The sequence below is a fragment of the Stenella coeruleoalba genome, assembly GCF_951394435.1.
Source record: "Stenella coeruleoalba genome assembly, chromosome: 5".
NCBI classification, from domain to species: domain Eukaryota; kingdom Metazoa; phylum Chordata; class Mammalia; order Artiodactyla; family Delphinidae; genus Stenella; species Stenella coeruleoalba.
The window spans coordinates 76,097,142-76,124,947 of record NC_137150.1 but is presented as its reverse complement, the minus strand read 5'-3'; the positions used below and the strand labels follow the sequence as shown (position 1 = coordinate 76,124,947).

The window sequence follows — 27,806 nt, the reverse complement described above, 5'->3', positions numbered from 1 at the left end:
ACAAAAACAGAAAGATAGATCAATGGAACAGGATAGAAAGCCCAGAGATAAACCCACGCACATATGGTCACCTTATCTTTGATAAAGGAGGCAGGAATGTACAGTGGAGAAAGGACAGCATCTTCAATAAGTGGTGCTGGGAAAACTGGACAGGTACATGTAAAAGTATGGGATTAGATCACTCCCTAACACCATACACAAAAATAAGCTCAAAATGGATTAAAGACATAAATGTAAGGCCAGAAACTATCAAACTCTTAGAGGAAAATATAGGCAGGACACTCTATGACATAAATCACAGCAAGATCCTTTTTGACCCACCTCCTAGGGAAATGGAAATAAAAACAAAAATAAACAAATGGGACCTCATGAAACTTCAAAGCTTTTGCACAGCAAAGGAAACCATAAATAAGACCAAAAGACAACCCTCAGAATGGGATAAAATATTTGCAAATGAAGTAACTGACAAAGGATTAATCTACAAAATTTATAAGCAGCTCATGCAGCTTAATAACAAAAAAAACAAACAACCCAATCCAAAAATGGGCAGAAGACCTAAATAGACATTTCTCCAAAGAAGATATACAGACTGCCAACAAACACATGAAAGAATGCTCAACATCACTAATCATTAGAGAAATGCAAATCAAAACTACAATGAGATATCATCTCACACTGGTCAGAATGGACATCATCAAAAAATCTAGAAACAATAAATGCTGGAGAGGGTATGGAGAAAAGGGAACCCTCTTGCACTGTTGGTGGGAATGTAAATTGATACAGCCACTGTGGAGAACAGTATGGAGGTTCCTTAAAAAACTACAAATAGAACTACCATATGACCCAGCAATCCCACTACTGGGCATATACCCTGAGAAAACCATAATTCAAAAAGAGTCATGTACCAAAATGTTCATTGCAGCTCTATTTACAATAGCCCAGAGATGGAAACAACCTAAGTGTCCATCATTGGATGAATGGATAAAGAAGATGTGGCACATATATACAATGGAATATTACTCAGCCATAAAAATAAACGAAATTGAGCTATTTGTAATGAGGTGGATAGACCTAGAGTCTGTCATACAGAGTGAAGTAAGTCAGAAAGAGAGAGACAAATATTATATGCTAACACATATATATGGAATTTAAGGAAAAAAATGTCATGAAGAATCTAGGGGTAAGACAGGAATAAAGACACAGACCTACTAGAGAATGGACTTGAGGATATGGGGAGGGGGAAGGGTAAGCTGTGACAAAGCGAGAGAGAGGCATGGACATATATACACTACCAAACATAAGGTAGATAGCTAGTGGGAAGCAGCCACATAGCACAGGGAGATCAGCTCAGTGTTTTGTGACCGCCTGGAGGGGTGGGATGGGGAGGGTGGAAGGGAGGGAGACGCAAGAGGGAAGAGATATGGGAACATACATATATATATAACTGATTCATTTTGTTGTAAAGCAGAAACTAACACACCATTGTAAAGCAATTATACTCCAATAAAGATGTTAAAAAAAAAAAATCTGCCTGACAATGCAGGGGACACGAGTTCGAGCCCTGGTCTGTGAAGATCCCACATGCCGCGGAGCAACTAAGCCCGTGAGCCACAGCTACTGAACCTGCGCTCTAGAGCCCATGAGCCACAACTACTGAGCCCGTGTGCCACAACTACTGAAGCCCACGCACCTAGAGCCCGTGCTCCGCAACAAGAGAAGCCACCGCAATGAGAAGCCTGCACACCGCAACAAAGAGTAGCCCCTGTGTGCTACAACTAGAGAAAGCCTGCCAGCAGCAACGAAGACCCAACGCAACCAAAACATAAATAAATTTTAAAAATAAATACATAAAAATAAAAATAATTTAAAAAAAAAGAACCTTAGAGACCTTACAACACTAAACCAGCACAGCTCATTACTACATCTTAAAAGCTGAGCAAAAGTTGGAACAAGATTTAAAGAAATAAACTGCTGACTACGAGTTACTCCCCTCTAACTGCTCTCAGTCACTGCTTAATCCAATCCCCTCCCCTCCACTGTATCTTCAGTGGAAGTCAGGGTAGAAGCTTTCTTTTTGCATATCTTTCCCAAGGGTTTCTGGGCGAGTTTAACACCAAAAGCCAATGGTGTGCCTGGCGGCTGCCAGATCCCATCCCATCCCTGGCCTAGACACTGGGCTGGCAGGGGCCCAGGGGATGGTACTTTGATGCTGGCCCCTCAGGTGACTCTGCCCAGCAAGGACAGGGATGGGGAGCCTCTTCTCTCCCTCTACAGGGGTGTCCCCGAGCTTTCTGATCACTTTGCATTCCCTCCCCACTGGGTGAAGCAACCAACACCACGGAGGAGCCTTTCTGACAGCCAGTCTCCCGTGAGACTGTTTCCCCAGTTACAGCCCTTCTGCTAATTCTTCCAAGGTTTCTTGTCCTAACAATGATTAATGTCTGCCAAATCGGTGCTTATAGTCCAAACTGCCCCCTTGGAGACTCTGAAATACCTAAAGAGTCCACCTACACCAAATATCGCTAAAGAAAAAAACTTTCCGAAGATTTTAAACGGAGAACGTACCAGCAGGCACCTTTCTTGCCTGCTGGTGGTTCCTCTCCACCTCTGTCCTGTCCCATCTTTTTATTCCCTGCTCTCCCTCATCTCCTGCTCCCCGCCCTGCATCTCCCCCTTACCCTCTCTGTCCTCCCGCTCTGGTCTTCCTGAGACCTGTCCTCCTCTTTCCTCCCACCTGGATGAGAGCCTCCCTCCTTGCATTCTGCTCTCAGTCTCCCCCTTTCCTCTCACTCCCTCTCTCACCTCTTGGCTGTCCTGGTCAAGTGGGTAGACAGTCCACAGGAGATGATTCAAGAACTGGGGTGAGAACAGGGGAGGATCCAGCAACTGCTCTTTGCTTTGGGGAGGGGCCTGGAGGGAGCAGGAGTGGGGCCTGGAGCCCTGGGTGGCACTGACCAGGCCTGGGACGTCTAAGTTCAAAGCCCTGGGGCAAGGCTGACCTTTCCCACTCTTTGTCGCTTAGGACCTTGTTGTCCTGCAAGTTGTTTCTTTACCACCAGAAGTTAAAATGGTGATCTTGACTCAATTCACTTTTTTCTTCTGTACATTTTCCTTAAACCTTTGTCATCTGCTATTTGCTAGCTGGCAAGGAGCAGAATGACTGGTCCCTAGCCTGTCCCCTCCCTCAGACCCCTGGATCTGTCTGCCGACTCAGCTGGACTCCCATGGAGTCTCTCTCTAATCCCTGCTGCTGCAGCTTAAACCCAGTCTGATCCACAGGCCCCCAACGTGGGGATCCTAGTGTCGGCATGGACCCCCATTCCTCTACCTGGATCTGTGGGAACTCAGTGGACATGCACACACACACACACACACACACACGCACACACACACACACACACACACACACACGGCTTCCTCACCCATCCCTCCCTCAGAGTGGGCAACTCCTGCCTGGGTACCAGGCTGCCCTTGACCTGAGGAGTGTGCTCAGATGCAGAAGCCAAGATCTCAGATAAAAATAAAGAACTGCTTCAAACTGACTTCTTGTCATCCCTCATTCTCTTCTTCCCACCCTCTGAAGTCTTCTTTCTAGCATGACTGATAGAACACAGGCAGGGCATCCTGAATTAGCCCGTCCCTGCTGTGTGCAGGGGTGGTTGAGGGTGTCTGTCCTCTGAGGCCGGCAGGGTCCCTTGAGATGGAAGCAGCACCCCTACCACGGCCTCTGCTCACTCAGCCTGCGTGCTCCCACAGGAAGACTGGAATTAGCAGGGCGGTTCTCAGCACAGAGGGCAAAAAGACCATCACCTGGCACTCGCCAAAAAGCACAGGGATGGTTTCTGAGCGACTGGGCCAGAAGATGTGTTTCAACTGCCTGGGAAATGCAACAGATGCTGGAAGGTGTCTGACAAGCCTGTGCCCACCCAACTCCCCGGGGCTCCCCAGACAGGGCCAAGAGGCCCTGGAGGCTGTGTTTGGACCTTGAGTCCAGCCAGATGGGTCTGCTTCCAGCCTATACCAGCAAGGTCTGCCAAGGGGGAGGGAAGAAGGGGCTTCACCGCTCTGCTCCAAAGCCAAATCTGGCCTGCCAAGAGATGGTGGGGCCCGCGGAGAAAGCCCAGGGCCGGAAGTCAGGCGCTCTGTCTCCTGGTCCAAAGTCAGGGTGAGCCCCCTTCCAACGATCCCTTCTGGGTAACAGGAGGGGCCTGGCCCAGTCCTCACACCCACAGAAGGCCCTAGCCCTGGACAGTGCGGCCCACACACTGCGCTGCCAGCTACTCACCATCCGTTTCATCTCCTTGGACACCTGGTTGCCACCCAGGTGGTTGTAGAAGGGACGCTCGGCCCCCCAGTGTGGTGGGTTGTGTCCGATCGAGTTGGTTCTCTGGCGATTCATCTTGGCAATCATGGCCTTCTCTTCTTTCTGGGAGAGCAACATAGATGCGTCAGCCCGTGGGTAGGGTCCATCAGGTGAGCCCAAGTAGGGGGTTTCTCATTCCTCCCAGGTGCCTGGCCAGGTAGGGGTCAAGACAGTACCTCCCTCCCTTCTCTGCACAGTCCGGAGCCCTGAGGTCTGCCAAGATCCTAAAGCTCACCCAAGAAATCGTCCTAAATCCCTCCGAACTCCCCAGCGCCAGCCCTGGCTGGGAGCTGGGAGCCTCAGGTGGGAGCAGCAGAACAGCATGACGAGGTTTGTCTTGTTAGAAAGCCAAGGGGCATGGGAACATCTGTCGCTGGCATTGAATTTTAGATGTGGGCAGAGCCTGGGTCTGAAAGTGCTTGGGGGATGATGGACGGAGAGGAAACATGAGATTCCAATTTCCACCCCAAAACAGGCATGTTCTAGCAGAGCGGGTAGTAGGACAGGCCCTGCAGCTTCCGGACGTTTGGGTCATTAGAACATGAGATTCAAGGGCTGACGCGCACTGCACAAATACAGCAACGGGGCCTCAGCCAGCTCTCCACGTGCCAACCACAACCTATCTGTCCATCCATCCAAATGAGCTCGAGGTGGAGGGTTGGAGAGGCCCTGGGGGGACCTGGGTGGCCTTCCCTTCAACTCCCTCCCTGAGCCTGGGAAGGGAGCCGGCCAGATCAGAGGCAGAGGGGAGGGGACACAGCCTGCTTCAGCAGACACTGCTCTGAGTCGGGGCTGGAGGGGTGGGGGGTGTCCTTTTCTGTCTCCATTTCATCTTTTCTGAGCCACTTGTCAAGCTAGAAGAATCAAGACCCAGAGAACCCAGGGCAGAGGGTACCCCTTCAGCCTGGGCAGGGCAGGAAGGTGAGGCTCGAGGCGCTATGGGCCCAGCAGACAGGAGGAGTGTGGGAGGGGGCCTGGGAGGATTTCAGTTCATTTATACTCCAGCCGAACAACAAGCAAATGCTTTAAAATGAGTCGATTAAGCCACTAAGTGCTTTCCCCAGAGTCCCTAAATCCTCCCATCCCTCTTTCCGGATGTCTGTGGCAGGGCCTGACACCGCTCCCTCAGAGGCACCCCGTAGCCAGGTCCTGTGTGCTGGGATGTGTGGAGGGTGAGGTGTCCCTCTGATGTCCCTCTCAGGGTGGACACCTGCCTCAAAGAGCTCTGCCCACCTTGAAGAATCTACTTTTGCTGTCTCCAAGACTTTCTCTGAACTTTTCTCGCAGCTTAATTTTGTCTTCAGTCTAATTCCTTAGGACAGAAACAGGGAAGCTTTTCTCTATCAAAGGGCTCTGACCAATAGATAAATTCAATTGAAAGATTTATAAGTAAAAGGCATTTTAATTAAGGAAAAATGTAAAATATAACATGTTCTCATTTGCTTTAAAAATTAAGAACATGGAACGTGACACTATTAAAAATAGAACACTGAAGTCTGCTAATAATTCAGTTTTATATTTTGGCAAGTGTGGGCTGAGACAAAAGAAGGAAGAAGAAAGACTGGAAAGTGCAAGAGGGGAAAAGACAGAGTTTCAAGAAACAGAGGTGTATAAGGACAGGCAGAGAGAGAGCGAGATCCACCTGGTTTAGGTAACAGACAAGGAACGAGATGGAAATAAAGGACGTGGTATACAGAGTTCCCTGATGCTTCTTTTCCATCTTGTGGCCTTCTGCTGTATTGTTACTAACCGATCTGAGGTGTGTTGCTTTTTCTGCAACAGAAGCAAAATGAAAACCTCCCCTCTTTGCCACCAGCCTTTACAAAGCCTCTGTAGCTCTCACGTCCTTCCTGAGATGCGGGAACCACGACTGCATAAGAAATTCAGGAGTTGCCTCAACGAAAGAGTAAGAGGAGAAGGAAGCAGCAGGCTAAGCAACGTTCCTCCCCAAAGAATGAAGCCCTCCCACCCCCCCGCCCCCCACCCCAGCCCTCGGTCCCCGGACCCGCTTCTGGGTGCAGCGCAGGATGAGGAAGGTCTCGATACTGTGCTCTTTGAGGTAGGCGTTGCGCTCGCCCCCACCGCCCGGCTCCACTTCGTAGTCGCCGTTCAGGTAGTTGAGTGTGGCCTTGGTGATGTGGATGCGTCTACGGGTAGGGGGGGAAGCAGGGAGAGGAGGGCAGCAGACGTGAATTCAGAACCCCTGCTCCCGTGCAGAACCAAACTGTAAGCAACTCAGTCAGCATTCGAATCCCAGGGCCCCGAACTCTGACTCAAATGCTAACCCCTACCTAGATCTCTCAATGGACTGTATCCCTCCAACCTCAACAAGATGGCAAGGTGGGCTCCTCGCCAGCTCGTGTTCACCGAGACCACACCGCATCACATCTGCATCACGTTATTACAGGGATGTAACACATCGGCCTGCCGGGAGAGCACGGCCTCCGGTCTCACAAACTTTGCAAACCTGCTCAGGAGCCAGCAGTGGCTCCTGCTGACTGCAGGACTGCGTCCAAATTCCCCAGCCTGGCATGCACGTCCTTAACACAGGCACTGTTTCTCCCACTGGTTCCTAAAAGGCCATCTGCTCTACTTGCATTCCCTGAAGTACTGTGTTTTCCTCTGCCTGTGCCTGTCCTCAGCCTGGCAGCTCCCCTGACCCTCACCTTCCTCACCTGCCCCCATCCTGCCCCGTCTGCCAGGCCAGTTGACCTTCCACCTCCTGGCCACCCCCGGTATTATCCAGGGGTCCTCCCTCCTCTATAAGCCTACCCTGACCTCCTGCGTCTCACGACAGGCCGCCAGGTTCTATGTAAATATTTTCTGGGTGAAGACTGGGTGAAGGTTGGGGCCACGCTCCCTACAAGTTGCCATGTGTGGCGTCAGTGCTTGGTTACTAGAGGAATTCCACTTAAATTCTGCCAACCCCAGGGCTGCAGCTACCCGGTCCTGCCCACCCTAGCCCTTTCCCCATGACAGACACCTGGGTGGGCCGGGCGGGAAGCTGCCCTCACTCACTCACCCCGCCTTGCCTCCAGCCTCCATGTGGTTGGCCAGCGTGACGTCGTTAGACCAGACGTCGAACTGCCACTTCCTGAGGCCAAGGACGCCACAGTGCACTCGCCCGCTGTGGATTCCCACACGCATGTTCACGTTGACACCTGTCACCTCCCGGACCAGCCTAGGGATGGAGTAGGGGTAAGGCCGGGAGGGGGTCAGGGCCATGCGCAGAGAGGTCAGGGTGCGTGAGAAGGTGCAGGGGTCAAAGAGTCATTTCTCTCCAGGCCAGCCCAAATCCAGAGTCTGAGACTGCGCATCCTGAAGGGCAGGGCTAGGCCCTGGTGCCCAGGGGCTGAGGGTTGTGAGAGGCGCTGCTTCCCAGCTTGCCCGCAAGGTGGCGCAGTGCCTCACACTACGCCCCAGGCCCACTGCTTCTCCCCAGCGAGGGCACCTGAGCCAGCGCTACCCTCAGTCAATAATTAAGTTGTTCTGAAAATGCAAGCGCACGTTAGTGCCGATTTGAGTCGACAGGAAAGTTATAGTCACTCCAAACCCCACTCATGTAATTCTCGGATTTACCCACATTGCTGCTTCTTCGACATTAGCAGGATAATGGAGAAAAAGAGAACATAGGCCCTGCCCAGGAAAGATAGGGGAGCTGGGGCAGGTGCGGGGGACCAGGGGTGCTCCACGTGCTAGAAGACAGCGCCAACCCCATCACATGTACCACGCACGTATTCGGGGCGGGCCGCCTGTAGGAGGGGGAGTGGGATGGAAGCTCTACAGCTCTGGGTATGCGTCTGGGGCCCGGGGTCTGTGGAAAAGGGAGCCGGTGCTCTGGGGGGAGGGTCACAATGTGCACTTCTTGGGGACCTGGACCTTCCTTGGCTCCCTGGGGATGGACCCACTCAGCCAGCCATGGGGCCGGCAGTCTGACTTGGCCTGGTGGGCAGGACCACCGTGTGGGCTCCAGCTCTCACCCCACCCCACCACTGAGAGGCTGACACCTACCACAGGGAATATTTATGTCATCCATCTATTTCTCTCGTCCTGGGATCAACTCTGCAAATACCTCTGCTGGAGCTGTGCCTTCCATCCACAGGGCCTCTGGCCACTGGCTTAGGTTGATATCTCTCATTCTACCTTTTTGGCTTCACTCCAAGGCCACTTCTTCATGAAGCCTTTCTGGGTCCTCCCAGTGAAATCAACTGCCCCCTCCTGGCCCCTCCCACCGCAGTTTGCCTCTCTTACCTGATGGTGTCCACTGGGCATGCCTGGTATCAGAGCAACGGGAGTCCTGGCCCCTCAACAGGCTCTGTGCTTCCGGGCAAGGGACCCCCTGTCTAGCCCGGGCACACAGGGGCACTCGGCAAACGCTGCCGAAAGGAACTGAGCCAAACAGGATGGACCCGGCCACCTTCTGGGCCAGTTACTCTGACCTCTGACCTTGCCCACTGTGGCTTTTCCTTTGCCCCACTCAGTCTACTTCTAAAGCTCCCAGTTTTGGAAACTGGACGCAATCTCTGGCCTGCTCCCTTGGCTGACCTGTAAGCTGGGCTTGTCCATGTTGCCTAATGACTGGGGCTCCTTCTGTGGTCAGCAGTGACCAAGCATCGGCCAAAGATCCTGGCTGCTACTGCCGGCAGGGAGGATGGACTTTCTTAAACGGGAGCACCTGTGTTTGCATCCACCTGCCTAGCAGTATTACCCTGGGGAGCCGTTTAGCCTCTGTGAGCCCAACCTTTCTCATCTGTGAAGACATGGGACTGGTGACTTCTACCCCTGGCTGGGTGGTTGTGAGAAGACATGAGGCCTGGGGTGCAAGGCCCTGCCATGGCACAGGGTACAGCACAGCCGCCAGCCAGTCCTCCTTTCCTGGAGGGGTGACTCCATACCTCCTGCTGCCCTGGAGTCTGCAAAGCCCTCCCTTCTTCCAGGACATGTCCCTCTGTGCAGAGCTTCCCAGGCTGCTGTGAGCACAGGAGCCCGGGAGGAGGCTCAGAGCCTGGAGGTGTGAATCAACCCTCCGGTGTGGCCAGGGTCCTTGGGAGGTGGCTTTGCCCCACTATTTCCCTGCTTCCATCAGTCCAACACGAGTCAGTTACTCGGGATATGGGACAGTCCCCCTGCAGACGGACGGTCCCACTGGAGATGGACAGTGTCCCCACAGGCGGGCAGTCACCCTGGAGACGGGCACTTACGAGATGGCCTCAATCATGTCCATGCCCATCTCCACGCAGCAGTGGGCATGGTCAGCCCTGGCTTCAGGCAGCCCTGAGACGCAGTAATAACAATCTCCCAGGATCTTAATACGTAAACAGTGATTCTCCTGGAAAGCAAATTAATTTTAAAAATTAAAAATAGTAGGAAAGAGAAGTGGGAGGGAAAGAAACAGGAAGCAAACAGATTCACCCCATGCCTGGAATAACTTGCCTTTTAGGGCAGCGAGCACAGACCCAGTGCCGGCATGAGGTGTGGCCCCAGCCTGGGGACAGGCTTATCGGGAGCCGTGGGGGACGGAGGACAGGCTGAGCCGCGCTCGAGAAGCATTCCAGCCACCCCAGGCCCAGGAACTCACTCTTTTGGCCACAGCTGAGGCCCAAGAAGAATACAGCTGGTCCAGTGTGGCAGCAAATGGGGCAGACTCATCAGGGTGAGAGGCCCCGAGCTGAGAGTGAGGGGCCCATCCCACTCCCAGCCCTGCGACACGCTCTGACTCCTGGTCTACGGTTCTACTAACAGTTTTATGACTCTCCTTTTATGAAAAGACTGAAGCAGAAGTGAGATATAACCAAAGCTCGCCTGACCCCCAGCCTGAGATTTTTATCCAAGACAGTTCTGCTAAGCCAAAGACAGCCACAGAGCGGAAGCACCCGCCCGCTGCAAGGTCACCCCTCAGGCCGCAACCGATGCATAACTGGGATTGAGATGGACCGTCATTAATCACCAATTCTGAGCTGTCCAAGTCTGCTTCCCAGAGGTTACTTCGTGAAGCTGGTACGCTGGGACCCAAGTATCTGTGCGCCCTGGACTCTCCTTCAAGGCCCTTCCAAAACCCAAGGGCAGAGCATGTCCCCGTTCACCTCGCCCACACTCGGTGATAAAATCAGTGAGGTGTGAGGCCCACCATCAATGCCCTTGGAGGCCCTTGGCACCGTCTCTCATCCATGATCTGCCTGGTGTCCTGTGACGGCCCAGGGGACGTGTCCACCTCTCGGTGGACACTGCAGTAAGTGGGCCCCGACATAGGACTCTCCAAAGGCACAGAGCATCGCTCAGAGCCACAAAGGCTGGGAAAGGACGGCAGAGTATAAACAGGGACTAACGAACGTGTGTCCCTCACCACTCCATGCCCGGGGAGGGGGTCACTTCCAATCTGTCCCAACGTGGAAGAGTCCTCTTTCCATAAGTCTCTTGGGTGACACACAGCTGTCTGCAGGCCAGTTGAGATTCAGACTCATTTATTATTTTTTTTTATCACTCTGGCCACCCTCATCAGCAACGTGGCTCTGTGGCACCGAATTTGCTCCTCCAAACACAAATTCCACAAATTCAGGGGTCAGGGCAGCATTTCCTGCAGGCCTCACCACCCCTTTCCACTGATGGAGGGCTTGCTCCCTTGCGACCGGTGACACTGTGAGCATCTCTGAGTGTGCGGCGGGGCTGACGTGAGGCGTGAGGACACGCAGCCACAGCCTGTACGGCCCCCCCTCCCCAGTCCCCGATGGCGGACTCTGCAGCACCCTACCCCAGGCGGCCCAGATCAGGCCACCCTTCCGGCCCCGGCTCGGGCACACGGGGTCCCCAGGGCAGTGGGCAGAAGGTGACTCACTGCAGCCAGCTTGTCGAAGCGGGCGAAGAGCTCGTTGAGGGTCATGACGAGCTCCTGGGCAGTGCACTGGGACGCCAGGCTGGTGAAGCCCTCGATGTCAGCAAACAGGATGCTAGAGAGACAGGGGCAAGACCCCCGTGAGGAAGGAAGGTTAGGGGGACGCAGCTGGGGCCACCCTCCGCCTTAGGAGGGCTGCCAGCCAGCAAGAGTCCCGGGAGCTCCAAACGGCTGCTGGGGAGGAGAGAGAGAGAGCTGACGCTGGTGGTCTCTCCCAGCTGGTAGGGAAATGCCAGGCCAGCCCTCCTTTCTGTAACTCCCTGCACCCTCGCTCCCACCCAGGAGGAAAGGGGGGCCGAGGCGCGTGAGGCCGGGGGGCATACGTCTGCCTGAGGCCATGCAAACAGGGCCTGCTCCCCTCACCCTCAGCCACCTCTCAGGCCTGCCCCCCGTTTGACCCCTGAGCAGCCCCCTCAAGGTAGCTGGGTCCAGGAGAAGGGTCTTTGGTTCACCTTGTCTGCAAAGTGTTTCAGGCCCTAATGGCGGCCGTACAGAGGTCTCACTTCCCAAACCCATACACAGGGAATCCAACCCCAGGCCCTCCATACCGAGGGAGTCCTCTAGAAGAGACAGAATAAAGAGGCCCAGGGAGGAGGGAGAGGAAGACACAGCCAGTAGGCGTCTCTGGAAGCCCCCCAACTTGTCCTGCCGGCTCCTTCGGCCTCATCCCCGGGGCCCTCGGGTGCACCCGCGGGTCCCTGCATCGCACGCTGTGATCTTTCATCTGTTCCCGAGACTGAACGTGTCTTCCTTTTCTTTCCAAACAGACTACGAGAGGTGAGGCCCCAGGGCCAGAATGTGTAAGGGCCCCAAGAGTTTTTTCTTAAAATGGACACAGAAATGCACTAACTCTTGTGGGCTGAGATGCTCCTGGTGGCTGGGCCCGGGGACTGGGGTTTCCGACCTGCCACCTCACTGAGCCCTCCAGGCAGCCCTGAAGGGGGGCCCGGTGGGCCCATCCCAAGATGAGGAGCCTTGGGGAAGAGCCACGGACGGTAGCTTGGGGGCTCTTCCCCACGGCCTCTGCTCTCTCCTCTGATCCACGCGGCTCCCGAGGCTCCGGACCGACAGTCTCGCTTCAAATTAGAGTGTAGAACTAAACATGCCTTGTCATTTTATTTGGAAAATGTGTGTTCATGCATTAAGCATATCTTTTCATTCTGCTGTCTGACATCCGGGGTCTTCCTGACCTGGGGAGCCTGCCTCTCCCAGGCCAGCCAGTTCCTAGAGATGGTCAACCACTCGCCTTGGAGTCCAGAGCCTCCCACCCCAGTCAGGTTCCCACACCTGGCCCACCACTCCCCTGCCCTACTCACCCGAGGGACAAGTGCCAGGTAACTCGGACAGTCCTACGCCTCAGAGCCCACCGACATTATTCAAACTAGCCAATCCCAAGCCTGCTCACCCTGCCTCACCCATTCCTTCCTGCAGAAACCACAACAGAGGCTCTAGCCCATGTTTCCCCTCACGCTGCCTCCTCACTGACCCCTGTGCTTCCCTGTATAGCCCCCCAGCCCATGGTGTAACGCATCCTCTCCCCTCGGGACCTGTGAGTAACAAACTGTCTTTTCAATGGCAGCCGTCTCCTGATCTGTTGGCCTCACCATACCTGTATAATAATAACACCTACATTTTAAAATAGTTGGACATTGTTCTAAGCACTTTACATGTATGAACTCATTTAAGCTTCACAACCACCCTTTGAGGTTGGAATCCTTTTCGAGGTAAGAAAACTGAGGCACAGAGAGGTCGAGTCACCTGCCCAAGGCCACACAGGCTCGTGTGGGTCCACAATCCAGGAGTTAAGCCAATAAGTACTATGCTGTCTGTTGGCCCCACAGTCATCTTAAATGAGTAAAAGCACAGGTCACTGGTCTGGCATTGTCTACGGGGCAGAGGGAGGGGGAGGGACAGGTGTGGGCTGCCGTAGGCGGGCAAGTACAGGACTCCATCGTGAGGGGACACGCTCTGCACCAGCTTACACGAGGGGAAGTGGGAGCGCATCTTGGGGCTTGGGCTAGGCAAGTACAAGAAAAGTACAGGAGGGCAGCCCCCAGGCCCCGAGCCCAGTGCTGTTTCCCGGCTCCGAGGCTCCTCTGGCCATCCTGACCCCAGTTCAGACCAGCAGACAAGTGCAGGAGGAAAGCCAAAGAGGGTGGGAGAAATGGGGGAGCTGGCAAGAGAGGAGACAAGTGAGGGGGACGGAAGGAAAGGTAAGGAGGAGGAGCAGAGAGGAGAGACTGTCAGCCCACAGGACTCAGAAACCAGACAAGCAGCTCCAGAGTGGCAGCCACGGGGCCGGGGCTCAGAAGATGAAAGGGAGCCGGAGCCCCCATCAGGCTTTTTTTGTTGTTTTTTTTTTGCCGTACGCGGGCCTCTCACTGCCGCGGCCTCTCCCGTTGCGGAGCACAGGCTCCAGACGCGCAGGCTCAGCGGCCATGGCTCACGGGCCCAGCTGCTCCGCGGCACGTGGGATCCTCCCGGACCGGGGCACGAACCCGTGTCCCCTGCATCGGCAGGCAGACTCTCCACCACTGCGCCACCAGGGAAGCCCCCCCTCCCATCAGGCTTTGATGCCTGGTGTCTGGCAGACAGGCTCAGAACCCCGCCCGGGGGAGTCTGTTGGTATCCACACTGGTGAGAGAGAAGCACGTGAAGGGAAGCGGCCATGCTCCAGACGCTGACCCCGGCTCCCCAAGGATGTTCAGACCCCTAGCCCAGCCCACCAGCCACCTCCCTGGCTCTCAGTCTCTCAGGAGCCCCACCCCACCCGGGAAGAAGGGAAAGGTCTCTCCTGGTCTACGTGAAAGCACCATGACACAGTTGTTCTGGAAATTCTTCTTTAACTTAGATAATCAAAGCCAAGGGGAGTTGGGGTCAAGACAGCTGCTCCGGAGTCAAGAACACCTTTAATAAGTGTCAGTATTTTGAATGCAAAGCCGCAGGCACCAGGCCCACAGCTGTTCCACACTGGGTCCCAAAGCCTGGCTTTGGGGGCTGATGAGACCCCCCCCCCCATGGTGGGAAGGAAAAAAAATCTCCAAACCCGGCAGAGGCAGGAACGCTACTGGGCAGGGCGACCCGCAGCACCAAGCCAGGGAGAAGAGGGCAGGAGGAAAAGCACGGGCCGCCCCTAGAAGCACTAGGCAGACGTGTGTGGACCAGGGCTCGGGGGCCTCGCTTCACTGAGCCCTGAGCCCTGCAGCTGCTTGAGCTCACCTAGCCACTCAGCCAGGATGGCCTCTGCCTGCCACGTGTGGACATGGGCAGACCTGCAACCCTTCTCCTTCTCCACAGGCACCTGGCTGGGCCTAGGAGAGCACTTTCTCCACTGCAGCTTTCATCTGCTAGACCAGTGGTTCTCAGAGCTGGTGTCCATCAGAATCCCCCTGGAGCTTTTATATGGAGAAGTCCCAGAGCCCCATCCCCAGAGATTCGGACTTCATCGGCCTGGGGTGGGGCTCTGCTATTGATTGGTTTTGTTCTGTTCTGTTTTGTTTTATTGTAATCTTCCCTGGTGACTCTAATATGCAGCCAGGGTTGAGAACCAGGGTACTGGTTTAAATGTCACCTTCTCAAGGCTTCCTCCACCCTATTTAAATCTACAACCCCTCCCATATGTCTAAGTCCCTTATCTACTGTATTTTTCTCCATTGCACTTTTCACCATTTAATATTTATTATTGTTGTTGTTATTTATTATCATGCTCCTGTCTGCCTCTCCCCACTAGAATGTAGTCTTTGAAGGAGGGATTTTTTGTTGTTGTTTTGTTTTTGGCTGCATTGGGTCTTCGTTGCTGTGCACGGGCTTTCTCTAGTTGCGGCGAGCGGGGGCTACTCTTCGTTGCGCTACTCTTCGTTGCGGTGCGTAGGCTTCTCATTGCGGCGGCTTCTCGTTGCGGAGCACGGGTTCTAGGCACGAGGGCTTCAGTAGCTGTGGCATGCTGGCTCAGCAGTTGTGGATTGTGGGCTCTAGAGCGCAGGCTCAGTAGTTGTGGCTCCGCAGCATGTGGGATCTTCCCGGACCAGGGCTTGAACCCGTGTCCCCTGCATTGGCAGGCAGATTCTTAACCACTGCGCCACCAGGGAAGCCCTGAAGTAGGGATTTAGTCTATTTCTTTCAAAACCACATCCCGGCCCCTAGTACAGTGTCTGGCACACAGAGGAACTGCTCAATACACAGCACATAGTAGGTGCCTGTTAGTTTCCTAGGGCTGCTATAGCAAAGTACCACAAGCTGGGCCGCTTAAGACAACAGAAATTTATTCTGTCCCAGTCCTGGAGGCTGGAAGTCTGAAGTCAAGGTGTCGGCAGGGCCACGCTCCTCTGCGACTCTGGGTAGAACCCCTCCTTTCTTCTTCCTGCCTCCAGTGGTGGCTGTCAATCCTGGTGCTCCTCACCTTGCAGCTGTGTCACTCCAACCTGTCTCTGTCCTCATAAGGCGTTGTCCATGCGTATCTGTGTCTTTGCATGGCATTTTCCTCTTCCTATAAGGACACCACTTATATTGGATCAGGGGCCCACCCTCTCCAGCATGACCTCATCTTAACTTGATTTCATCCACGAAGACCCTATTTCCAAATAAGGTCACATTCACAGATACGAGGGGTTAGCACTTCAACGTATCTTTTAGGAGGGCACAGTTCAACCCACACAGTGTCTAATATATATTTGTTGAATGGAAGAGAATATTCATAGTGTAAAGCAAGGAAGAGGCAGGACCAGTAACTCTAGTAGCTCTTCCTTCTACCCCACTGGGCCTCTTGAGGTCCCAAGCACGTTATCTGAGACACAAGTGTGGGGAGCCCCGGGCCTGGCACCCAGCAGATATCCAGCAGTGTTCACGGGACAAACGGTAGAATAGTGATGGAGGCCAGGCATCTTCCTGGTCTGTGCCAGAGGACATCGGAAACAACATCCGTGTGGACGGGACCTCCAGGTGCCTTAGAAAGCCTGACCCTCCGGGACTTCCCTGGTGGCGCAGTGGTTAAGAATCTGCCTGCCAAAGAAGGGGACACACGTTCGAACCCTGGTCCGGGAAGATCCCACATGCTGCAGAGCAACTGAGCCTGTGGGCCACAACTAATGAGCCTGTGCTCTAGAGCGCGTGAGCCACAACTACTGAGCCTGCGTGCCACAACCACTGAAGCCCACGCGCCTAGAGCCCATGCTCCACAGCAAGAGAGGCCACTGCAACGAGAAGCCCGCGCACTGCAACGAAGAGTAGCTCCCGCTCGCCACAACTAGAGAAAGCCCGCGCACAGCAATGAAGACCCAGTGCAGCCAAAAAATAAATTAATTAATTAAAATTTAAAAAGAAAACAAAAAGAAAGGCTGACCCTCCCTCCAATCTGCTGGGACCTATTCTTCCGTAAAAGAAGTTCTTTCGACAGCTACTGAGGAATCAGGGAGGGGCAGGTTGCTGGTTCCCTTCCTTCAGGTGTTGTGACAGCGACCAGCAGCCAGGGAGGAGGTTGCTCCAAGCAAGGCTTCTAGCTGGTGCGGAGCTGGGACAGGTCCCACGTCTGAGCCCTGCAGCCTCTGCTCCATGCTGGTGGAGACTCTGCCACCTCCACATTCCCCCGCCTCCTGTCACAGGCAAAGTCACACTCCTCTGCCTCCTCGGGGGAGGATTCTGCTTCGTGTCTGTCACTTCTGGAGGCTCCTCTGTTTTACGAGGCTTACCCAACGGCAGGCTGTCTGTTCTGCTGGCCAACATTGCCTGATCCGCTCCTTGGTAATTCCGAAGGCCATTTTACAACAGCGCGGGGCCCAGACACGTGGCAAGGTACTAATTCGTCGATTAGCTCCCACTTGAGAGCTTGTCTTGGCAACGTGATCAGGTCCTCGTGGTGGGTCTGCGGAAGCTGGGTAGGCCCGCTCCGGCTGTGCGCTCCTCCCTAATTGCCTGCCGTCCATCACTCATGGTCGCCTGCATTCTGTTCCAGAGGCAGGAGCGGGCAGGCTCTTCATCCCAATTACCACAACAGGCCCTTCAGCTCTGTCACAGCTTCAGCTCAGCCTTCCCACGTGCAGTTTTGGTTAAGTGCCTTTCCTCACTGTTGCTCCCTCTCACTGCCAACAGGCTCTAGGACTTATGGAACTGCCGGCATCTGATCCCGTTCCTGTGCAGAAGCCACATTCCATAGCATCTCTGAACAGCCAGGAGCTAGGGGCCTGGGCGGGCAGCAGCATGAGAACCCACCCGTCTGAACTCCAGCACTCCCTGCCTGGCACAGAGAGGGAACTTGAGAAATGGCAAGAAGAAAGCCATCCGTCCAGGTGGGCCCAGGAAGAGCAGGGGCCTGGGGAAACAGAGGTCATGGGGTGGGGGCCGGGAAGGGAGCATGGCAAGGTCTCAGCCCAACTCCTGGGACTGTGGGCCCAGAGGCAGCGGAAGGTTCTGGGGAAGCAGGGCAGGAAGTGCCCTGGAGGCCCCCGGTGTGTAGCTCGGGGAAGCCCAGCCACAAGCCAGGGGTCTCTTCCGGACCAAGAGGGCTGCCCCCTCAGCATCGCTCTATTTGCTCCAAGCCCTACCACCCAGAAAGCCACCCAGGTCCAGGCCCCTTGTAAGATAAAGGAGGGTCAGTGGGCCTCTGCCGTGCCCTAGGTGAGCAACACAGTCAGGTGTGGTCCTATTACCACCCGGCTGAGAATGGGCTCCAGACGACTGGGCATTTTCTGAGGGGTGGTGGAAAACGATCAGCGGGGCATCTGAACTGGGAGCAGCCAGAGGACCAGCCTGAGGACACAGGCTGCGAGAGGCAAAGGGGGAAAGCCAGCGAGAGGATGCTGAACACACTGGGTACACATCCACCTACAGGGAGAATCTGCCCTGGGACAGCCGTGCCCTCTCCACTCCCACAGAGACGGGACACCTTCCTTCAGGAAGCAGAGGGTTCTGTGACAAGCCTGACCACCAGGACCAGGTCCAGGGGGTCTGGGATCAAGGTATGTCCTGGGATCCCCACTGCCGGCCTCAGGGCCTCCTGCCGACCCCATTCCAACGCCCCAGCGCCTCGCTCTTATTTCTGCCCACCGAATCCTACTCCCCCCACCCAGACAATGAAGCCTCCACGGCACTTGCAGGCTTTCTGTTTCCAGAGTCTGGGGAAACGCTTCCTAAAGGAGAAACACTGAAGGGAAGGGAACTGCCCCAGAACCAAGCCGCAGTCGGGACCTCTCAGTGGTGAGAAGATGGGTGCTTTTGATTTTCTTCTCATGCTGCTCTTATTTTCCACTTTTTCTATAAAGAACCTACATCCTTTGTATAATAAAAGTGTTAATTTTTAAAAGATGGAAAATAAATCACATTCTTCTTTCAGGCCTTCTGAAAGAAGATTCTAACCCTTCCATCTTCACGATGCTTCTTTGACTCACCCTGCCCAGAATCAGCCTTCTTAGGTCTGAATTCTTATTAGAATCAGAATCACAAAGCACAACTGATTCCAGCTGTTTCCAAGACAGCCTGACATGTTTAACTGGTCAGTGACCCTGTGCCCCAACTTCTCTCTCTTCTAGTTTCCCCCAGGGCCCCCCATTTTGAGTCCAGAGCAGTGCTGGCTCCATTCCCCACTGATCCCCATTCTGTGTCCCAGGACAAACTCAGGTCTGTTGTCAAGACCCAATCCCAGGCAAGGATGCGAAGAAACTGGAACCTTTGTGCACTGCTGGTGCAGAGGTAAAATCGTGAACCACTACGGAAAACAGTATGGGGCTCTTCAAAAAGTCAGAAATAGAATTACCATGTGATATAGCAATTTCACTTCTAGGCATATCCCCAAAAGTTTGAAAGCAGGGACTCAAGGAGATATTTGTACACCCATGTTCATAGCAGCACTGTTCACAATAGCCAAGAGATGGAAGAAACCCACGTGTCCATCTACGGATGCACAGATAAACAAAATGTGGTAAATACATACAATGGAATATTATTCAGCCTTTAAAAAGTAAGGAAAACATGATACTTTCTATAACATGAGTGAACCTTGAAGACATTTAGTGAAATAAGCAAGACACAAAAGGACACATACTGGATGATCCCATTTAAATGTGGTACCTGGAAGTCGCCAAATACATAGAAAGTGGAATGGTGGTTGCCAGGGGCTGGGGGGAGCTGAGGAATGGGGAGTTAGTATTTAATGAGTAAAGAGTTTCAGTTCTGCAAGATGAAAAGACTTCCGGAGACGGATGGTGGTGACGGTTGCACAACAATGTGAATGTTCTTAATACCACTGAACTGCACCCTTAAAATGGTTAAAATGGCACATTTTATACTATGTATATTTTACCACAACGAAAATAATTAATTAATTGATTGACTGATTGAAAGAAAAGACCCAACCCCAGCGGCTCCAGCTGGGTCGTCAGCCATGTTCCCAGAGCACCCGGCTCAGCCCTACCTCACTGGTGAGGGCTGGATATTCCTTAAGGGGCGAGCATGGTGTCTTTTCCATCTCCTCTTGAGTCATGTGTGGCACACAGTAGCAGCTCAATCAATGTTTGTGGAATGAATGAGAGGATAATATAAGACCACTTATATCTATAATTGATACAGAAGATGACAAGAAAAGAATACTTTTCTTAATATCAAGCTGGAGACAGGAAAGCTGCATGTTTGTGGGCCACGCCTCTCGTCCATCCGCTGGCTGGGGACATGGGGAGGTAAACGTTTTCAGTCTCTGCCCACAGGGTGCACAATCGCCCACGGGTATCAGAGCATCGCAGACGTTGCGGAGTGGTCATTATAATTCAGAACCATGCTGTAGCTGAGCCAGACGCCCGGAGTGACCCGGGGACGCAGCCAAGCCCTTGAAGGAGACAGGAGAGGAGCCGATAACCTTAAAAGGGGGAGGCTGGGGAGAGACAGGGAAAGAAGGGAAGGGCGGGGGAAGGGCAGCCCTCCCCAGACTCTGCTACACCCACCCTGTGTAAGGCGAAGGTGTAACCTCACTTCCACCCCCGGGACAGCAGCTCCTCTGCCAGGCCCCCAGCTCCAGCCCCACAGGGCTCCTGGGTCTCTGAGAATGAGGCTCTCATTCAAGCCAGTGAGTCAAGACTGCACCCCGCCCCGCCCCGGCACTCCTTCAGCAGAGGACCAGCGCCCCCTGGAGGAGGTGGCCTTCTCTCCAACCCCACAGAGAGCAGAGTCTGGAATGATCCCACCATTTGCAACCTGTAAAACCTAAGGGCTCCAGCGTTCTGGCCAATCAGGTACAGGTCTTTCTCATCCAGCAGGGACCCTTGCGGAAGCAGGGGACCCTTCAGTACCCTCTCAGGCCTGGCTGGGTGTTCCCTTCCTCCTGAAACCTCTGGGGTTACCTGACCTTGACTCTCACCTGGTAGCCTGCCCAGGAGCCTGCTCTGCTTCCGCAGGGCAGTGTGCAGCCACCTCCTGGGCCTGGTGCTTTACACACTGAACGCTGTAGCTGCCCTACCCTTCCAGCACCCCTGCAAGAAGCCCCAGGGCCCCCCTCCTACAGGCTCTGCTCCTCAGTGACTGAGAGGTGGGCTGTCTAGCACTGTATTCTGTCAGAATGCCAAGTCCATGTCGCCAGGTCACTACCCCGACTCCCCATGTGATGCATCCCCATTTTACTAATTAACCTGTTGTTTGTGTGTCCTCCCAAACAGAAGAGGAGTTTCCCCATGACAGAGACAGTGTCCCCCCTCCCCCCCCGCCATTGCCAGCACGGTCCTGCCTCTGGCTAAGTGTCTGAGAGCACAGCTGGTGATTCCCAGTGATGGAGGTAGAGGTGAAACCTCTGCTGAATGGATGAATGGAAGGACATCACCATTCCCATGTCACAGATGAGGAAACCGAGGCTTAGACTAGGTGACCTGCCCAAGTGCCCACAGCTACTAAGTGGCAGAGCGGGGAGTGAACTAGCCTGCTCAACACAGACACTCATCTTCCTCCACAATGGTGACCTCTTGGCAGGGGGAACCCGGTGGCACCTGGGTTCTGGCTGCATCAGTACCTTTACTCTGCTCCCTCATGTGGTACGTTCTCTGGGTGTCCCTTCCTCCAACCCCCATCTCCCTCCCCTCAGAGCAGAGCACCAGGAGCCCCCAGCCCAGAACAGCCTCCGCTGACATGTCCCGGAGGCCCTTGTCGCAGGAGTAGGGACAGCACGGCCCTCCTCTCACCCTGGCGCTGTGGCTGCAGCAGGGCCAGATGTCTGCGGGGAGGGGAGGGTAGGCAGGAGGGCTCTCAAGTCACAGGTCTGAATCCAGCCATGGCCCCAGCCCCAACTGAGCTGTCCAGCAAGGGGCTGAAACATCTCCACCCGACACATCAGACAGGAGAGGCATCTGGGGGGCTCCACGGGGGTCTTGCGGGTTCCTTGGCCTCTGGCCTGTCTCAACCCACAGCCAGTGGTGGCCCAGCACCAGAGCATCCAACAGGCCCCCCGGAATCCTGAGAATTGTATACTGTGCAATGATCCTCCTCGGGGCCTGGGGAGAATGAGGCCACGGAAAGTGATGGGCACCTGTCTGTCCCCCTTCCCTGCCCAGGCCAAACTCTCTGGCCACGCATTAGTCTCTTCTCTCCCTTAGATCCAGGCCCAAACTGTCACACCTCAGAGTTGATTTATTTTTCTTGTGGCCTTGCTCTCAGTGGGGTTAGAGAACAGCATGTCATCACCCTGTCTAAATATTACAACTCCACAGAGAATTGACGAATGTGACTCATCACCCTTCCACTCCAGATTGAGAATCCCCAGGCCTTTCTTTGCTGATAGGAGTGTCGTAATAATCATAATAATAACAGTAACAATAGCTGCTCCCAATTAGTGAACACTTGTTCTGTGCCAGATATTGTGCTAAGCGCTTTCCTCATATTATTTCATTTACTGTTTTTCTTTTTTTTTAAATAAATTGATTTATTTTATTTTTGGCTGCGTTGGGTCTTCATTGCTGCGCACGGGCTTTCTCTAGTTGCGGTAAGTGGGGGCTACTCTTCGTTGAGAAGCACAGGCTCTAGGTGCACAGGCTTCAGTACTTGTGGCTCGCGGGTTCTAGAGCGCAGCTCAGTAGTTGTGGCGCACGGGCTTAGTTGCTGCGTGGCATGTGGGATCTTCCTGGACCAGGGCTCGAACATATGTCCACTGCATGGGCAGGCGGATTCTTAACCACTGCGCCACCAGGGAAGCCCTTCATTTCCTCTTTAACAAACCCTGTTAAGTAGGTACTTTTCCTATCCTATTATGCAGATGAGGAAACAGGTTCAGAGTGGCTCAATGCCTGTAACTTGCCCTGGCCACACAGCAGAGCCAGAATGACATGAAGGGCCGCCTTGCCTAGGGCCCCAGGGTTAACCACTGGACCCTGAGTCAAGCCCCAAAGTGCATTTCTACACTGTTATGTCATCCCTCCACCTACTACTCAACCCCCAACCCAAGCCAAAGGTTCAGCCCAAAACCAGAGACCAGAGCAAGCAATGTGTTTCCACCAAGAGCAGCACGCGGAGGCTGATGAAACAGGGAAGGGGCCCCAGCGGGATATTTGCATATGATTGCTTGCGGCTGGCCTCTGATGTGTACCAGCCACCCCTAGTCCTGGCAATTTCAGAGCCAGAATTATGTCTGTCCCCGTGAAAATGATGGCCTCTTAGCTCTTCTGTCCTTTCATCTCTTTCCTGATTGCTCTTATTGATCCTGAGCGCATTCTAGAACAGACAATCCCCACCCCCCATGGCTGGGTCTGATTCTGATTCTTGCCGTGCCGATGCTCTAGCCACTCTTGTGATTCTTGTATTGACCCGAAGTCACAGCCTTTGTGGGAGTGGAGGGGGGAGGGGGTGTCACCCAGAAGGTGGGCCACTCCGTAGGGCAGTCACTGCGGAAGAGGCCTGAGTCAGCCTCTCTGACCAAACCCTTTTGCTGGAGGGCTGTGGGCCCAAGAGCCAGCACCAGAGGGACGGGAAGTGAGACGAAGCCCCCCATTTGGGAGGACAGAGGGGTGAGAGGGCAAGGTACTGGACAGAGATGCAGAGGAGGCCAGACGTGGCAGCCGTGCCAGCCAAGCCAGGCTGAGAACCTGTGCCTTGAGCGCCAGACGGTTCCTGAGTGGTGAATTTTCTGGATTTCCTTTGGGTTCCACTTTTTAGTTTAGTAAATCTGCTGAAAGCTCTGCTGTGCTAAGAGCAATCAAGGAAAGCACCTTCTGTCCATGCTCTGCCTGGAACAGAGCCATGCCAGGGCCAGCGGCATGGTGAAGACGGAACCGAGAGAGAAAATTCCAAAGGGCGGAGCTCAGGGGTTTGTATGTGCTGGGACCACCTGGCGGGTCACTCCTTCCCACCTGAACTTTGGACCTCTGGGACTCGTTCTGATAAAGAAGGCTGTTTCTTTACAGGTCCTAAGGTGGGGCCCCCCAGATTTGAGGGGCAGCCAGCAGACAGGAAAGGCCCCGTGGCTCCTGAGTCGCGCACACGCAGGTGGGAAGCCAAACCTCTCTCCTCCTCTCCTCTGAGTCCCCTCTTCCCTGAGGGCTCCTCAAGCCTCCTTCCTACAGAGTCGTCCACAAACCCCTTCTGCTGGCGTATGAAATAAATCTGTCAAGTAGTCAGACCAGGTAAAAACTCCAATACCAAAACGCTTTCTGGGGGCGATTCCCTCACTTAACCAGTCATGGATCTTGGACAAGTTAATCTCTGTGCCTGTTTATTCACCTGTTAAAAGGAGGTAATAATAATACCAACCTCTTATATTTGTTGTGGAGATTAAGCGAATATACAAAAGCGCTTAGAACAGTGCTTGGGTTAAAGAAAGCTCTATACAAGCGTTAACTATTGCTAGTGATTATTCCACCACGTGAGGACAGAGGCAGATGTGACGAGCCGAGGACGGAGACCTCGCATCAGCACCACCTACCGAGGCCTGGACCCCACCTCCCTCTTGAGATGAGCCCGCAGCCCCTCGGGACACCTCCTCGGCGTGGAGACTCGGCCAGGGCAGCTTTCTTCCTGAGAGTCCGAGGCTGCTGCTGGCCACGCTCTCCCTGCCTGACAGTGGAGTGTGGGTGGGCGTCATGGGGCTGGGATACTCTGAAAACTGAGGACAAATATATTGTCCAGGTACTATTTTCTCCCAAAGGCTTCAAATCTGTCTTGGGAGTTGGATGGAGGACACACGGGCAGAATCGGCAGTGTCGGATTCCAGGGCACCCTGGGGACTGGGCAGCTCTGTCCACTCTGCAAGACAACACATGCCCTCCCCACTCCTGCTGCCATCAGCCTCACCTCGAATGTGTGTATTTGTGTGTGCGTGCACGTGCACCCACGCACAATCATTTGTATTATTCTCTTTAACCCAAACTTGAAAATTCAGCCCAAACCTCCAAAATGTCCTCTTTACACCAACCTTAGAGGACTCATGGGTCCTAGGAAAACTCGCCCAGGGAGGAAGCAACCCTCTCGAAGGCAAACGCAGCAGCTCCTTTTCTGGGCATGTGGGAGAATTAGCAGGCTCTCCAGGAAGCCATGCTGGATGAAGGCCACTGCATCGCTTCATGTCCCCGTGGAACACAGAGGCAGATTTTGCACTCTGTTAATCTACATCTGTTTGCTCGTCCCTGCTGTCAGAGCTTCCGTCTAGGGAAGCCACAAACACGCACTAAAAGGAGCGTGGGCTTCAAGGTGGGCCGACCTGGGCACACACCGCTTTACCACTCCTGGCTGAGTGACCTTGGCCGGGGGTCTTAGCCATTCTGAGCTCAATCTCTAAACAAGGGATGTTAATAAGGGTCCCCACCCTGCAGGGTTGTCAGCCTCCTGACAGGATTAGCAGTGAGGTGGATAATGCCTGGTACAGTGCCTGGCACACACTGGCTTAGAAGGCATGGAGGCTGCCGGATGGTGGTGAAGATTGAGACAATGATGGTGACATGTGGGTCCCAAGTCTGTACTTTCTGTCTCCCTTGTTAGGCTAGGAGTTTCCCCAAGAGCTGGTGGTGTTGCTTTCTCCTTCCTCCTCCTTGCTGCAGCCTCACCTCCTCCCCACCAATACTAATTCACTTAACAGACCTAGAGGGGCAGGGCTGGGGTGCCCCAGACAACACACGTTCCAAAGCCACCAGACCACCCCGTTGGGCTGTGCCCTCGTGAAGGGGAGGGAAGGGACATGCCACTTCTTTTGGGGTTCAGTCTTCCCACCCTGCCTTTGCCCCCCAGCCTCACCCCTACCTCACGTTGTCATGTTTCTGGATGTAAATTTTATGGAACATCATATCCTCCTGTTTGGCATTGATGTCTGCTTTCATCTCCATGGCAACGTGACGGGGAAGGACAGACAGCAGGAGCCGCTCCTGGGGAGGGAAGCAGATGCTTTCATCACAGCTCCTCCCCCTGCCTGGCAGTCCCCTCCCCTCCCCAGGCTTCACTCCTCCCCACCTGAGCCCCCACCCACAGGGCCCTGGAAAACTTTTCAGGCTCTCCGGAAACTCATGGAGCTAACGCTTGTATGTGCTGGGTGTGGAGTCAGGCCCCAGGGCTACCTGGCCCCCATCTCCCTGGGACAGCTCCTGGTTCTTCCGCGTACCTGGGGAAAAGTACTCCTGGTGAATCTGTAGTACCAGGCACCTGGGGTCAGAATCCTGGGTGTCACCTGAGACTTTGGGCAAATGACTGAACTTCCCTGAGCCTCCAGTTCCTCATCTATAAATAGGGATGGGGTTGTTGGGAGCTCTCGATGAGATGCGTTCAGTCACCAAATATTCACTGAGCACCGCCCATGTTCCTGGCGTCATGCCGGGTGCCAGGAGTGATAACCGTGAACAAGACGGGCAAAGTTCCTCCTTCACAAATTCCCAGTCTTGTGGGGCTACAGGTACTACAGGGCACTGAGCAGGGTGACCTGACGCAGGCTGGGGAGAAGCAGGGTGGTCACAGAAGGCTTCGTGGGCACCAGAGGATGACCTGTGAAGGAGGGGGCTCCATTTCGACGTAGGGGATGGTGGCCCAGGAGGATGGGAAAGCTTGCTGACTGAGAAACCAAGAAATTAAGACCGGCTGAAGGGGAGGTTGGAGAAAAGCCAGGAGAGGGGCCAGGGCCACCCTGTGAAGTTGGGTAGGGTCATGGCAGCCCTTGATGGGGTCTGGACTTGGCCCCCTTTCTGTGTTCTCCTCCAGGGCCTGCCTGCTCCAAGAGGTCCAACCTCTACCTGCACCCTCTGTAGCCCCCTCCCCACACCAGGAGCTCTGCCAGGCTCGCTCACGAATCCTCTCATCTGGAGCCTTTCCTCCTGGCGGTCTCCAGCCATCCTCATTCTCTCTCCACTCCTTCAGCACCGGAAGCTGGGCCGCTCTCTCACGTGGCCCTAAGACTCTTCTGCTGCTCCCCTCCCTCCTCCTGGCCTCTGGGAGCAAGGTTTCCATCAGCGCCTCCGCTGCTCACCTCCCACACCCACTGCCTCGGCCGGCTGCCCGCCTTATGTCTTGCCACCAGCAGATGACATCATGCCCACACCATGCTCACCATGCCCCCGATGGTCCTTCTTCTCAAGTTCCCTGCCTTTGTCCATGGCACCCCCGTCCTGATCACGAAGGTCAAGGCCTTGCTCCTCAACTAGAATCACCATCCTCAAGTACTGCTGCTAACCTACCTCGGGCTCAGCCCTCTCCCAGGAGGAGGGTCCTGGCTCCAGCTTCCAGCATCCCCTTGCCACCCTGGGCCTTCTTATAGACCCCCTGATCACTCTGCATTTCAATGTCCATGGTCTGTTACTGGGGTCTCCCTGAGGGTGGGAACTGCGTCTTGTTCAGCTCCAGAGCTGACAGCCTTATGCTTAGGAAACTCTAGTGGACTAGTGAGGAATGGTGCTCTCTGTGGGCTGGGCTGGCCACCCCAGACATCAGTGCACACGGCCATTAAAGGCCGTTTCGTATTTACTGAACTCTCAGTGAACAGCTCCTGGTGATAAAAATATCAATACAAGCTAAAGGACAATTCTGTGGAAATACAGGATGACTGGGAGAAAGTGTGCTACGAATTGTATAGATTCATGAGAGACCTTCCTACATTTATAACTAGCCCTGGGGCTGAGGGCCAGGACGAGCGGGAAGGGGCTGGCTGGGGAACAGTGCTGAGTCCCCTCATCAGGGGGCACCTGGGAGCATCCTCAGATCTAAGAGCATCCTTTCCTGCAGAGGGCAGGGGAGGCTCGACTCTGGGCCCCGGCTCGGTGAGGAGTGCCTGTCCCCTGGAAGCATGCCTCCCCTCCCCAGTACCTTGGTCTGAAACATGGTATGGCAAACATATTTTCTCCCCCAAATCCCTGTGGAATTTCTGGAATGTCCAGCCTGGCCAGGGCCAGTGCAAGTAAACTGTGAGGCATTGTAAATGCTAATTTATTTTATTTATTTTTTTTTTTTGCAGTACGCGGGCCTCTCACTGTTGTGGCCTCTCCCGTTGCGGAGTACAGGCTCCGGACGCGCGGGCTCAGCGGCCATGGCTCACGGGCCCAGCCGCTCCGCGGCATGTGGGATCTTCCCGGACCGGGGCACGAACCCGTGTCCCCTGCATCGCAGGCAGACTCTCAACCACTGCGCCAC

The 27,806-nt window shown here is 54.4% G+C and overlaps 1 protein-coding gene across 2 annotated transcripts in view; it reads right to left on the bottom strand.

The window, feature by feature from the left end:
* The window catches only part of ADCY5 (adenylate cyclase 5), a 155,383-nt gene that overhangs the window by 39,651 nt on the left and 87,926 nt on the right, over positions 1-27,806 (bottom strand). For both annotated transcript variants that reach the window (XM_079922594.1, XM_079922595.1), the window contains exons 3-8: positions 25,440-25,561; positions 11,196-11,307; positions 9,565-9,692; positions 7,386-7,544; positions 6,369-6,510; positions 4,286-4,426 (exon numbers count right to left, since the gene is read on the bottom strand). In XM_079922594.1, the coding sequence (XP_079778720.1) occupies positions 4,286-4,426; positions 6,369-6,510; positions 7,386-7,544; positions 9,565-9,692; positions 11,196-11,307; positions 25,440-25,561 (804 nt within the window). The remainder of the gene's footprint in view (positions 1-4,285; positions 4,427-6,368; positions 6,511-7,385; positions 7,545-9,564; positions 9,693-11,195; positions 11,308-25,439; positions 25,562-27,806) is intronic.